This window comes from Thrips palmi, unplaced genomic scaffold (genome assembly GCF_012932325.1).
Source record: "Thrips palmi isolate BJ-2018 unplaced genomic scaffold, TpBJ-2018v1 HiC_scaffold_12, whole genome shotgun sequence".
NCBI classification, from domain to species: domain Eukaryota; kingdom Metazoa; phylum Arthropoda; class Insecta; order Thysanoptera; family Thripidae; genus Thrips; species Thrips palmi.
Window position 1 is genome coordinate 4,526,978 of NW_023144623.1, and position 13,908 is coordinate 4,540,885.

The 13,908-nt window shown below is 44.6% G+C and overlaps 2 protein-coding genes across 3 annotated transcripts; both read left to right on the forward strand.

The window, feature by feature from the left end:
* Window positions 1-140: 140 nt before the first annotated feature.
* On the forward strand, window positions 141-3,689 carry LOC117639887 (hydroxyacid oxidase 1). 2 transcript variants are annotated; one of them, XM_034375842.1, is made up of 8 exons: window positions 146-277; window positions 655-1,444; window positions 1,775-1,926; window positions 2,117-2,237; window positions 2,330-2,599; window positions 2,871-3,003; window positions 3,239-3,355; window positions 3,496-3,689. In XM_034375842.1, the coding sequence occupies exons 3-8, from the start codon at window positions 1,794-1,796 to the stop codon at window positions 3,673-3,675; spliced, it is 954 nt and encodes a 317-aa protein (XP_034231733.1). In that variant the 5' UTR covers window positions 146-277; window positions 655-1,444; window positions 1,775-1,793; the 3' UTR covers window positions 3,676-3,689. The 2 variants fall into 2 exon arrangements, with proteins under 2 accessions (XP_034231732.1, XP_034231733.1); XM_034375841.1 differs by lacking the exon at window positions 655-1,444 and having other exon boundaries at window positions 141-277.
* A 430-nt stretch (window positions 3,690-4,119) lies between these two features.
* Window positions 4,120-11,668, forward strand: LOC117640099 (ankyrin repeat domain-containing protein 13C-like). The gene is made up of 11 exons (XM_034376336.1): window positions 4,120-4,954; window positions 5,343-5,384; window positions 5,507-5,611; window positions 5,697-5,828; window positions 5,914-6,128; window positions 6,208-6,339; window positions 6,408-6,569; window positions 6,659-6,814; window positions 6,892-7,021; window positions 7,109-7,226; window positions 7,308-11,668. The coding sequence occupies exons 1-11, from the start codon at window positions 4,735-4,737 to the stop codon at window positions 7,321-7,323; spliced, it is 1,428 nt and encodes a 475-aa protein (XP_034232227.1). The 5' UTR covers window positions 4,120-4,734; the 3' UTR covers window positions 7,324-11,668.
* The last annotated feature ends 2,240 nt before the right edge of the window (window positions 11,669-13,908 follow it).

Genomic DNA, 13,908 nt, shown 5'->3' on the forward strand with positions numbered 1-13,908 from the left:
GGAGCACTAAACCGACCCTCGGATTGGGTCTGTTAGTTGTTAGTTAGCCCCGGCCGAGCGCGGAGGGCGGAGGCAGGCACAGGCTAGCCCAGTCAGATCCCGGTGAGGCGGCGGCCTGCGCAGTTGACTCGCTGATAGACATGGCGGACAAGCTCGTGTGCGTGGACGACTTCGAGAGGGAGGCTCGCAGCTCCCTGCCTCGCAACGCTCTGGATTACTACCGCAGCGGGGCTGACGAGGAGCTCACCCTCTCCCTGAACAAGGAGGCCCTCAAGAGGTACAGCGAAGCCTGCGAAGGCGCGCATGGCGAAGCGTAGCGTGGCTCCAACGCCGTGGCGCCAATCACTATTTTGGTGGGCTGTAATGTGGCGCTAAAAGCCCTAGGGGCTGTTGCGACGCGCTAAGAGCCCTACAGTTGCTACAGGGCTTTACGAGGCGCCCGATGGGCAGGCCATGGGCAGGCAAGGCAACCCGCATTTGCCCCTTCTCCCGCTCCAACTTGATCGTCTTTGCCTTCCGGAAAAGGGTAGTTAAAAGCGCACCCCTGACAGCATCAAGGGGAACCAGGCTGACAACCAAGCCTTATCTGCCGCTCCTTCACTCGCATGGAAACTGAGACCGAGATAACCGTGTTGTGTTTGCGCTTGCCGTCAGCTTGCCGCCACTGTCACCGTGTGTACGGTAACTGCGCAGATGCCCAGTCGCGGATCGCGTGGATACAAGGGAGCGGAGGGGTTGTCTTTCGCCCCCCTCCCCCTTCCGCCCGAACTCCGCCACTGCACAGCCGAAAAGCTCGGCGGTCTCTCAGTGTCACAGTCAAAGGAATAAAATCATGTCACACATGTCTGTGATGATTTCAAAATGTCACCTGCTCTACAAACTCAAGTATGTACTTAGTACACTCCACCTGGAGTGTACTATGTACACACTTGAGTTTGTAGAGTGTACAAGTTGTTTCCATTTCTTTATGTGTACATAAAGACACACGCACACCCATCCATGCAGGTACAACTATAAATCCATGTCGTTAGTCTGTACGAGGGACTTGACCGGGTAATGTGCTCATGGACTCGGGTATTGGTACTAGTAGTAGAGAGAAAGCCGACACCAAGTGTCTCAACCGTCAGCAGACGGATTCAGAGGGAGTCGTTTTCGTCAATCACACAGTAAATGTCTTACGGTGAAAGGCTGCACCAACATAATATGGTGGCGGTTTTCTCCATAATACCAACGAAATTCGTCAAAATCTCTATAAGGTACAGTGAATTCTCAATGGTATGTAACGAAGTCAGCTGCACCACCATAATATGGAACATTTTCACCATAATACGGAGAATCTTCACTGTACAACATTTAGAGTGCAGTCTCGCGCGCCCGTAGGGACGTCCCCTGCAGGTGCGAGAGAGACAGAGCGACGGAAACGACTCTCGGAATGACTCCCCAGGTTGCCGAGGGGGCAAAAACTCGGGATTTTCGTGTACACATGATTCGGAAAACGCAATGATTGCGCATGGTTTTAATTGATTTCATGGCTGATTTTGCCTTATTTCGCGACGCACCAGCGTGATGTTGAGCGTGATTGCGTGTGATTGTGTTCGGAAAGAAATGATTTCGGACTGATTTGGCCTGGTTTCGTGTGATTCTACCTAATTTCGGTCGATTTCAGTGATTTTGGCTGATTTCGGATTGCTTGATTTCGCGTGATTCTCAATGATTCGCGTGTGATTTCGGGGGCCGTGTACACATGATTGCGCGAGTTTTTGCCCCCTCGCAGGTTGCGCATCCGGCCTCGCATGCTGCGCGACGTGACGCACCGGTCCACTGCCACCGCTGCCCTCGGCGAAGCGGTGTCCGTCCCCTTCGGGGTGTCCCCGACGGCCATGCAGCGGATGGCGCACCCCGACGGCGAGCTGGCCAACGTCAGAGGTAATACGATGCAGGCTCCCAGCTTGCCTGGGATGATGGGGAAGTCAAGTCCCGCGCAAACCACCGGTGTTTTCACCCGAACTTTGACCTGCTCCCAACCTGCCCCAACTTGGCTGGAATGGGGAAGTCCCACGCAAACCGCCACAGCTTTCACCCCACCCCTTACTTTTCAACTTTGATCTGCTCCCAGCCGTCGCGAAGATGGGCGGAGTGTTCATCTTGAGCACCTTGTCCACGTCCAGCATTGAGGAGGTGGCCGAGGCCGCGCCGGACGCCACGAGGTGGTTCCAACTTTACATTTACAAGGACAGGTATGCCCGAAAGTCTGCTTCCGTGTTACTCTCGTCTAAACCTAACGAAGCTTTGGGATTATTTTTTTTAAAATGGACTTTCTCTTTGACAGGTCCGTGACGGAGCAGCTGGTGCGGCGCGCGGAGAAGGCGGGCTACAGGGCTCTGGTCCTAACCGTGGACGCCCCCGTCTTCGGCAACCGGCGCGCCGACGCCCGTCATAAGTTCGCCCTGCCCTCCCACCTGCGTCTCGCCAACCTCGAGGGCCTCGGCCAGGAGAAGACCAAAATGTCCAGCGCCAAGTCGGGCTCGGGGCTCAACGAGTACACCAACAAACTCTTCGACCAATCCGTTAACTGGAAGGACGTCGAGTGGCTGAAGAGGCAAGGAGGGCATTGAGTTAGCCAGTCGCGAGTTACCTGTGGCGGATCCCCAGAGTCGAGGGGGGAGGGGGGTAAAGTAGCACTTTTTGCCAATTTACAGAGGCAATTAGTGTTACTTTTTATTTCCTACCTTTCAGGTGGCTACCTGGGGTCAGGGGGGCAATTGTCCTTTCTCTCTCTCTCTCTCTCTCTCTCTCTCTCTCTCTCTCTCTCTCTCTCTCTCCTCCCCCCCCCCCGCGTGGCCTAATTCTCTTGTTTGGCGTTTCTGCAGCTTCACGACACTGCCCCTCGTGCTCAAGGGCGTTCTCACCAAGGAGGACGCTCTCATGGGGGCCGAACTCGGGGTCGCGGCCATCTTCGTGTCCAACCACGGCGCCAGGCAGCTGGACGGCGTCCCCGCCTCGGTAAGGATCCCCCCGGAACGATGCTCCGTTGTGTCCAGAAAACAGCCTAGTGAGAGACAAATGCTGGAGAGACTCCAGTCTGTCTTAGAGAGACTCATAAATCAGAGACACTCCAGTCTGCCATAGAGGGACACTTCAGTCTAGAGAGACTCTGCAGTCTCTCGTGGTGATGCGGCGTAGGCAGTGGTGGTACATGCTTCAACTAATCGTTCCGTTCTCTTATTTTTTTTATAAGATCGAAGCTCTTCCGGAGGTCGTGAGGGCTGTCAAGGGACGGTGCCAGGTTTTTGTGGACGGCGGTTTCTCCACCGGCGCTGACATCTTCAAAGCGCTCGCCCTCGGTGCCGACATGGTCAGTGTACTAGGATGGACTGAAAACTTAAGACTGTACTGAGTTAGGTCCCTATTAGGTTTTCAGTGTGGCCAGAAGTTCTATGTTATTGTGACTTATTCGATTTGTGAAAGTCGGTTGATTGTGTGGATGCGTTGCAGGTGTTCTTCGGCAGGCCGGCTCTGTGGGGATTGAGCCACAGTGGACAGACCGGTGTGGAGAGGGTGCTAAACATTCTCAAGGTCGAGCTGGACCGAACCATGGCACTCGCCGGATGCAACTCCGTCAAGGATATCGTCAAGGAGATGGTCGTCCACGACACTTACTACAGCAAATTATAATCCGGAGCTCTACTTTACCGCAGTTTTTATTGACATTTCCCGTCCCTCGATGAAACATGACGAAAACACTGGTGAAACAAAGGCATTAAAATTATGCCCTTTAAGGGCGTAAACGATTTACGCCCTTAAAGGACATAAATCGTTAATGCCTTTGGGAAGGGCATTAAAATTTTGCTTGAAATTCCTATACCAATTACGCCCTTCCCAAAAACGATTTATGCCCTTGCAAGGGCGTAAAAGAGTATTTATGCCCTAAAGGGCGTAATTTTTATGCCTTTGTTTTACCAGTGAAGCCCGTCTAGTTCATTGCCCTGTTTCTGTCGCATTTGTCACCTCAGTCCTTAACCTCCACGGCGTTGACCACAAAGCGGCACGCTTCAAATTGGGGTGGAGAAGGCGCCTCCTGTTGGCCAACACGAAAAAATGAAATGCGGTCAACGACGGGGCGTCTGTCTTTTGTATAAAACTTATACTTTGACGGTGCGAAGAAAACATACGCTTTATCAACAAAACCTTTGACTCCTCCTGATTTAGAAACGAATTATTAGTTTCGCATTTATTGTATTCTTCAAAAAATCACGTCATGTTGGTTGGTAGTAAGGAAAAGACGGCGCCACCTCTGTGCAGCTGTGACGCACTGTGACGTCGCCAGAAAACGCAAAGAGTTCAGAATTGAGTCGATCAAAAGGGATTATTACGATTACGGTGCTTAAAAAGGGCGCACTGAAAAATAATTACCAGGTGACATCGCATAGACAACTATTCAGAAAAGTGTTGGGGTTAGTCGCCTGGGAGCTCAAGAGGTTCCATGAGTGCCCACCAGAGGTAGATAGAGCGCGCTGCGCGCGGAGCTTACCTTAAGACGAGGGGCTTAAGCTTTGCTGCATTGCCTTAATTTGTAAATAACGACAACGATCGCATTTTTGCATTGATCTTATTCAAGAAAACGACAAGTTGTTTCGTGTAGATATTCCCCGACAACATACGTTATTCGACCCAGCCTAAGAATCGATTAACATCAGCCAGGGGCCTAGCAGAAACTGCGACATTTCATCCGCCATGATGGGAGACATAGACGACGACAACGACGATTTGGACGACATGGAGGCGGTAGGCGACGAAGTAGCAGTGATTGGGAAATATCACACCGAATATGAAATGGATCGTGCAAGAGAAGGACGTGCCTCATGTGCCATACATGAATGTGTGTTTCTTGACGATGCCAGGTTGCTTTGTACTTTTGCAAGAAAGTTCAACGTTGACGAACAAGACAAACATGGTAAGCGAAGATTAATTAACCTAGTATTTTTCGAACGATGTCTTCTGCTGGTTGTTTATTGTTGAGCGATTGGTCTGTTTTTCCAGCAAGTTTTTTGATATAAAGTTACTGGCATGTGTCATTACCTCCCGGATTTATGAACCATCTGTATAGTTTTGTTGTGTATAGTTTCTAAACTGATGTGTTCTACTTTTTATGTTGTTGAAATCAGTCACTTTGTTTTGGTTGCATTACAGAAGATGTTTCGTATTTTATTTTGATCAGTTCAATTGTCATTTGCATTTGCTGATACCCATCTGGTTTCCCCTTTGTTTTTGTCCTTTAATCTGTGTTCAGGTTGTCATAATAGTGTCCTGAATAGCTTTATTATTTGTGTTTAATGTTTCAGGCAATACCGCATTGCACGTGGCCTGCATGCTTGGAAAAAAAGGTATACAATGCTATATAATATTTCTTCTTAGCCAAATCCAAATTATTATCTTTCACTATGTTGTGGTGGATTCAAGAGCTTCTTTATAATTGTTCTAAGCACATTTGAATAAACCATTCCAGAGCTGGTTCATTTGCTGCTCTCTCATGGGTCTTCACCAACTATCAGGAACCTAAATGGTTGGAGTCCTTTAGCAGAAGCTATAAGTTATGGAGATCGGCAAACAAGTAAGTTTTTACCGTGTGCCTTTATATTCATCACCATTCATGCCACAATTGACCAAACTAAACTTTGCCTCCGTTACATTTGTAGTATCATCTATGTTGCGGAAAGTTAATATACTGAGCCACAATCGACGAGATTCCTTCATGCCCAAGCTTGCCAAAGTTTTAAATGGCATGGAGGATTTTTGTCTCAACTTTAAGTGGGACTTCCAAAGCTGGGGTGAGTTTTGCTCATTGTTCATTTTATTCATGTATGGCAGGCAGTGCTTAACATGCAGGCTTCTGTTTTGTGTCATCTCTTTTAGTGCCTCTTGTTTCAAGAATTCTACCATCGGACGTGTGCCGCCTTCGGAAAAAGGGTTCCAATATTCGACTTGACACAACTCTTGTAGATTTTGATGACAAGAGATGGGTTCGAGGTGATTTAAGCATATTTTTCTTTGGAGAAAAACCAACGAGCCACTCTTTGGCAATAGTTGATAATAATATGGGAGTCTTTCAGTGGATTCAGTATACTGGGGTAAGCTCCATCAACTAAACAATTTGTTTGTTTCTTTTAAAATTTTGACAATTTCATGGTTTGTATTTTGTTGGTATAGGATACAGACAGAAACCATGAGGAAGAGGTGGATTTCCTGATGAGCACTGATATAGTCAATGCACATATTTCTACAAAGCATATGCACTTCACCCGTCTTCAGAAGGGATGGCTTTTTAGAGAAGACCGATCGGTAAGAATTTGATCTATGTTTTCCTCTTCTCTTATCTGTCATTCTGTTAAAATTAAATATTTTTTTAGGAACCAGTGGGAAATTATAATTCAGACTTCTACACAATACATGGCATTACATTCAAAACTTCCAAACGACGTGAGCATCTCTCTAAGGAAGATGTTCAGAAAAATAAAATGGTGTATGACTGGTTCATGAAAGATGGCCCAGCACTTCCTGATGAATATGGAGTGGGTATCAAGAAATTTTACTAATTTACATCAATCCCCCTGAGGCTGAACATTATTTCCTAATTTATGCCCTGCACAATCTGTTTTAGCAACCACCTCCTATTAGAAAGTCGTTGCCTCCACCTCCTAAGTCAAATGTAACCTGGCGAGAATACATCTCAGCAGAACCTGGAAAGCACCCTATCTTGGGGAGACCTATTATCTGCAAAGAAACCTCCAAGGCATATAGAGCAACAGTGGCAATGGTAAGTGCCCATAGGACTCTCCTGTAAAAGTCCTCACTCTTTCATCATGTTGTTGTAATTAAATTCTTTCTCAACAGACCCCAGATTTCCCCATGTCTGTGGACATGCTCCTGAATGTGTTACAAGCCATTGCTCCATTGAAGCACTACAGCAGGCTCAGAGATATCATTGGAGTTAAACTACCCCCTGGATTCCCTGTTCAAATTGGTATATTAGATTAAAAAGTTAACTTTTTATTTGGTTTGTTATCCTTTAAAAATTCCGATCTCGTCTAACATATTTAAAATCTTGCAGATGTCCCTATCATACCAACTATTTCTGCGAAAGTTACATTCCTGGACTTTCAGTTCACTAACGATTTGAGAGAAGAAGACTTCAAGATCCCTGCTGAGTACTTAGAAGATAGAGGAAGGTTTGTGTGATGATTGTGTTGTTTGTACTTCTCTCTCTGGTTTTACGTATCTTGTGATACTGAGTTATCATTTGTGTGCAGATTCCCTAGACTATGACCACCTAGCCATCTCATAATGGTAGATGAATGTCCTGCATGGATGAGTGACGCAGGCAACCTGATGTGTTACTGTCCCCATAATATGTGTGCCCAGACGTTTGATGGTCTTGCTCTTAGTTTCCTGCTGGGACCCAGTCGTGCTACTCATTGTGTACTGCATTTAGAAGAGGGGAAAGAGGTGGAAAAGTCCTTAATGCTTTGAACTCACAGGTGCTGCCCATTGAACTTCTCAGAGCTATTTCCATCCAGATGGAATTCCATTTGATTAACCTAGTCTCTTTAGTGTGTATTTCTGCCTGTGCGAACTAGTCCTATGTTTTGTTGTTTCACAATATTTCTTTCTAGTGTGGAATGTCGTCGTACAAACAAATTGCTATGAAAGTAGCCAAATTATTATGTATCAATCATTTGTCTTAGTGCTCTGTTTTCTTACTTGAATAACTGTGCTATTCTTTCTATTTTAATCTCTTACTTTCAAGTTAGAGGTTGGTGCTTATTATTATTATTTGTTTACTATAGATTGTTATTTTTTGCGGGTTGTCCCTGGCCAAAGGGAATTTAATTGAACTGATAATATTAATTTGAGATGCAATACCGAACACACCCTCTTGTACTAATCCCATTATTCATGAAAGCAAAATTGTTCTCGTGGCCCTTGATACCAATGCTTCATTTTCATCATTGTATTCTTTATTTGAAAAGGGTACTGTAGTCAAAATCAAAGTCATTTATGCTAGCCTCTTGACTGCATTATTCCCTTTTAAACAACATGTAGAGGACATTTGAGGAATAGTTTTCGACCTTAACATATTTTCTCTCCCGATCACTCTTGCCAGACAGTATGTGTGTGCAGCATCTAAGCTACTATTATTATGATTATGATTATTTTTATTATTATTATTCTAGCTGATTATGCACAATGTGCTTAAAAAGTTTATGTTTTGACATGTAGTTTGCTCATAGTGGTTATGCATTTTAAACATGTTCTTTTTAAGAGGAAAAAAAAAACATCAGTAATGAACATGAATGAATGCATAACATATTAGATGCATGGATTGTGAAGATTGTTATAAATTGTCCTTTCATAACCTTCTGTTTTCATCCAGTTGGTGTGCCTGCCCTCCATTACGAGTGAATGTGGTAAAAACATTTTGTATCCAAAATGAATCAATGGTAATTCTTGGGCCCAATGACAAGGGGAAAAAAAATTGTTTGGCTTGTGTGTCCAGGGTTATGTCAGTTGTTATTTCTATTGTTAACTCATTGTCTTAGTTTGCTCATTCCTACATGCTGTGTGTCCTCAAAGCATTTCTGGGAACTGCAGAAAATTATCTTTATTCACTTTTTTTTCCAACTGCTCGTCACCTGCTGGGTTTACTTTCTTTCCTTTTCTAAAAAAGAAAAATTCTTGTTAGAAGAGTGTATGCCTGGGCCTGGGCCTTTAAATGATTGTGTATTTCCTTTTGTATTTCACCATTTCTAGACTTCCAGCATGAATCAGATTTGGCACAATCTCAGCGTGAATCAAATTTGACACAATCAAATTTTCATGGTCCCAAAGATTTTGCTTTCTCTTTCTTGGGCAGACAACAAGAGGAGTTTAAATGAAATTTTCTGAGTGGTTCCCTGATGTCGTTGTGGATGTATGTCTTATTGAGTGAATTCCCCTCTTGTTTGTTTTAGTGTAATCTTATTTTGTCCATGTTCATGTGATCCTAGTTTATGCAAAACTGCTTGTCTAAATAGACTCTTTAAATTTACTAGACCAGCAATACTAGTTGTGACTGAAATTTTATGTTATGGTCGAGCAATTATTATTTGTAACAGTTCATAACTCTAGAAACTCAATACTTCCCATGTCAATAATATTGTGCTCTCAATTTGATTCCTGTGTTATTGTATCCGCACACTTTGCACAAATGTTGTTCATATTAGTATACTGTTTTTGTTTGGTTAACAAAAACATACCCTACCTCTTCTATGAGTATGCTGCTTGCATAACCTGTTATGGGAATTTTGTTTTTTTAGTTCCCTGACATTCCCTTGTGGATCTTTGTCTCAATTTAGGTTCCTTTTTCAGAAATGAGCTCAGAAAGGAGAATGTGCAATTCATGAAGTTGTTGATGTCTTGAGTTTTTTTTTTCCATGATTCTTGTCTACCAAGGCTTAAATACTGATGTGTAGAAGATTTGGTGTCGCCGTATCTGACAAACAGCAGAAAAATGACTGTTCTTCATTATTTCCAAAGTACGTTTCAAGATGACACTAGTTGTGTACAACTACCCTACCCCTGTATGTTAAGTTCCTGCTTGTACCTCTTACTTTAAAAAACCTTTTGTTTTTTTTAGTCTGATTGAGGTCCTTATCAACTTTGTTGCTATGTACGACTAATGTTTAAGTTGATGGACATGTTGTTACATTTGTTGACAAATTGCAATTAATGCGAGTGTATGTTTTTTACTGCATAATTGTTACTTTTTTAAAAAAAGTTTTGAGTTGTGCATTTATTTTGAAGAGGTGTGAAGCTCCTTGTGTGCACCTTATTGAAAACTTAAGCCATTATTTCTGGTGTAAAGTTTCCATTCCTCTCATTTGCAACTCCATGAGAGATAGAGCACTCTGTAGTCAAAGATTCACGTTACAAATGTACATACTTAAGGGTGCTTTTATTTATTGCGCTCTTGACACTGTTAATCATAGGCTTTCAGATTATTTTTTCTTATGGAGGCGAGTTGCTTCCCGTTATTTAGAACATCAAATTATAGTTCGTAATTTCACATTGTAAGAGGTAGTGTCTCATTCAATAATGAATGCAGTGTGTGAATGCTTTTCTGCACTTGAGGTTCCTAACAAAATGTGAGGCTCTTTCCTAATTGTGGTTACTTGGTCAACATCATCTCATGAAAGACAACATTGACTTTTTTTTCCAGATCACGCAATTTCTTGCTGTACTGTCCCATAGCATGGAAAGTGCAGGTTTGTTACAGTGTTATCATAAGTAATTGATGCTTAAACCAAAAATTGCTTTTATTTCATATCTTTCTGTGATAAAATTGTGTATGGTATTCTAAAGTATGTTTAGTAGCTGTGTAATGTATTACTATTAGGTTAAAGTACATTGTCTGATGATACTGTACCAGATAAGAGAGTTAGAAGAGTTACAGAGGAAGTAATGTAGTGGGTCATATTTCTGTTTGATAACAGAAAGAACCTATTCTTGATAAAAATGTGAGCCTGTGGCACATATGACTGAGGAATTCAGTGTATTTTATTGTGTCGAAATGGTTGGTTATTAAATTTAGTCGTGTACAATTTATGGTTCAACCTTTTTATTTGATTGGTGTTTGAGGTAGTTCAGAACATTCTGAAGCATTTAGTGTCTGTGTTTTCTCGTTGACAATTGTCTATATGATTTTAAAACTAATCAAACAATTGTGCTTGAAACCAATCAAACAATTGTTCATTGCAAGTTAGCCCTCACTGGGGAATTCTCGCATTATTGTACCAGTCCTTTATGAATCTTTGTCTTGCTCAACCCTTTACCATTGTCTAATGCATTGATAATGACAATGATGGAACCATTAAGGCGGGTCTCATTTATTTTTAGTGCTCACAAACAGTGTGGTGTCTTTGTGTGTTTTTGTGTAACTGCCTTGTTCTTTTGGAATCAATTTGATTTTTTGATTACAACTGATTGTGATTGAGAAATTTATTTTTTTACGTTTCTCAACACACTTTGTCTAGCCATAGAGGCTTCATAAAAATTTGTCCGTGTGTGTGTATGCGTGTCGTTTGGTTGCTCCTCTATCTGACCAGTCATTTTCCTGTTTAGACAATCTAATTATTATCATTACTGTTCAATACCATACAAGCAACATCCAGACTTATTACTTTATATTTACCTTGAGTTCTTGGTCTCATTTCAGCTATTGAAGGTCCCTGTTAATTTTTGCTGTTACTCTCAATATTTAATTTTGACTTTTGACATATCAGTAAATAATTTTACTTTAGTTAAAAGTGATCCATCCCATCCTCTATTGCCCGTATTTCCAAACTTTCCATTTGATTCGTTTTTAAATAGAGAGCTGGTCCTGCATTGTAACTATTGTAGAATGGAGTTAAACCGTAATTACTGTAGGAGCTTCTATATAGATCGATCCTTTTGGAAAGATTGATTGCAATTTAAGGATAGTACTTTGTTAATTTAAGTATTTAAACAACCCAAACCAAAGTTTATGTTGTCACCTATTTTGTTGATTATTTTGTATTTTTAATTTTTTTATTTGTGTTGACTGGAGAGATACAAATGTAACTCGGAAATAAATCTTGAACCACTACGCACATTCTACTTTGTTCTGTTTTTACCCAAATTCAACTTGGATCAGTCCAATGCCAGTAGCCAATGCCAATGCTCATGGCACCGGCACTTGGGGGTCGGGACTCGATGAGGGGAACTCTTTTGCCTGCCTCGCGCGCCGCCTGGCCAGGCGTGGTGGCCACCCTTGGAACTACAAATGAGTTGTTCCTTTTGAGCGGCAAGTTTGAACTGGGTTGTGTTGAGCATTTGGCGTGGGCCGTGCTTCGTTTGACGATATTACGCTTGTCGAGGGCAAATTTTCCACATTAAAGCTAATTTCCGTGTTTCTTTTACAAGAATTGGCATTTGGTCTTACTTGTTATTACGAGCTAAGCCCACAAAGTATAAGAGCGTCAAATGAAGCACACCACAAGTTCAAACTCGCCGCTCAGGTCGCACAGCTCATGTGGGGCCGACGGTGCTTCGAACCCCATATGCCCCCCCCCCCCCCCCCACCCGCACGAGGTGGTCGGTTGCGCGGCATACAGGACATGAGCCCCGTCCCGTTTGAGCCCCGATGGTCTGAGCCCCCACTCTCATTCTAGGAACGTGACATCACGTTGAAACGAACGTGACAAAATGTCACGTTCGTTTGAGCATTGTGTCACGTTCGTTTGAATGTGAACAAGCTGTTTTTTGGACAATTCACACTCTAACGAATGTGACACAATGCTCAAACGAACGTGACATGTTGTCACGTTCGTTTCAACGTGATGTCACGTTCCTGGAATGAGAGTGCCGACCTGAGCCCCAACCTGAGCCCGGGTTGAGCCCCGACTTGAGCCCCGACCCAAGCCCCAATTTTCAGAGCCCGGATTGAGCCCCGACCTGAGCCCCGTTTGAGCCCAATTTGAGCCCCACTTGAGCCCCGTGGCAATAAATCATGCAAAAATGCCTGATTTCAGGTCGCGGGGCTCAAATGGGGCTCAAATGGGGCTCAAACGGGGCTCAAACGGGGCTCAGGTCGGGGCTCAATCCGGGCTCTGAAAATTGGGGCTTCGGTCGGGGCTCAAGTCGGGGCTCAACCCGGGCTCAAGTTGGGGCTCAGGTCGGGGCTCAGACCATCGGGGCTCAAACGGGACGGGGCTCATGTCCTGTATGCCGGTTGCGCTTTGGCTGCTGTGGAGGGCGGGGGTCTGACTAGAGAGCCTGGATACTGTGGCTCCACTCCAGGCTCTCTAGGTCTGCTCTGGGTCTGGGTCGGACTGCTGTTGCTGCTACCGCTTGGAGCCCTGCATCCGGGCTTACCTATGCGGCATTCGGCGGTCGAACAGGAGGCCTAGGGTGGCCACCCGTCAAGTCCCATCGCGAAGCCTGCGAGAGGACTCGCGAAATCCGCGGACTGCCCTCGTGGAGGCCACGTGGTGTCCGCGGTCGCAGTACGACAACTGGGGCTGGGCAGGACGGGACTTGACGGGTGGCCACCCTAGGCCTCCCGTACGCCCGCGGACTGCCGCATAGGCAAGCCCGGATGCAGGGCTCCAAGTGGGTTGCATAGTAACCATCTCACACGGGGTCCGTGATCCACCTTACAGTCTTTTTAAGGCTTTCATTCTGATTTTGACGATTTATCACCCACACCAATCCTCTGTTCAAACACGCACAAATTCACTTGTCCGCAAACTACTCTCCCTACGGGCTCGACCTATAAGGCCTCGCCTTGAGCTAGTTTGGTCTAAAAATGACATTTCCCGCAACGCCAGATGAGGCTCTGGAGCGGTGTGGAGGATGGGTTGCCGCCTACACTGTAAAAAATTCCGTACTTTTGTACGGAAATGGTACAGAAAAATATCGTACGGAGGTACGGAGAAAAGTACGGAACGTTCCGTACTTGCTCCATATGAACCCATGTAAATGGGTACGGAAAAAAGGTACGGAACGTTCCGTAGTTGGCAAAGTACGGACGGTCCAGGCAAATTATTGACCAGACATGTTCCGTACTTTTTTCTCACAGTGTACCCATGCGGCGTAGTCTCAAATACTTCCAGTTCTTCGCCAAACTTCAGAGCCAAACTGGCCCCCAACATAGTGACAGGAGCCACGAGGGAGTGTTCCGGCACGACATACGCCAATTTGGTATATTTTGTATTTTTTGTCCAAACGGAAATTTGCGCTACTGTGCAGTCCTTCCGCATAGCATAATCCCCGAGACGTGCATCCCTGGCAGTTCTGCGGGGGCGCTCGCGTGGCGGAGGCGTGCGTGAGTCTTGTTGACTATTTCCGTCC

Excerpts from the sequence above, each read along its gene's own strand:
- LOC117639887 (XM_034375841.1), top strand. The coding sequence starts at position 141 with ATGGCGGACAAGCTCGTGTGCGTGGACGACTTCGAGAGGGAGGCTCGC. Across the intron at positions 2,600-2,870 it reads GACGTCGAGTGGCTGAAGAG|CTTCACGACACTGCCCCTCG; the intron begins GCAAGGAGGGCA and ends GCGTTTCTGCAG. Across the intron at positions 3,356-3,495 it reads TCGCCCTCGGTGCCGACATG|GTGTTCTTCGGCAGGCCGGC; the intron begins GTCAGTGTACTA and ends GATGCGTTGCAG.
- LOC117640099 (XM_034376336.1), top strand. The coding sequence starts at position 4,735 with ATGATGGGAGACATAGACGACGACAACGACGATTTGGACGACATGGAG. Across the intron at positions 6,340-6,407 it reads TTTTTAGAGAAGACCGATCG|GAACCAGTGGGAAATTATAA; the intron begins GTAAGAATTTGA and ends ATATTTTTTTAG. Across the intron at positions 7,022-7,108 it reads TGGATTCCCTGTTCAAATTG|ATGTCCCTATCATACCAACT; the intron begins GTATATTAGATT and ends AAAATCTTGCAG.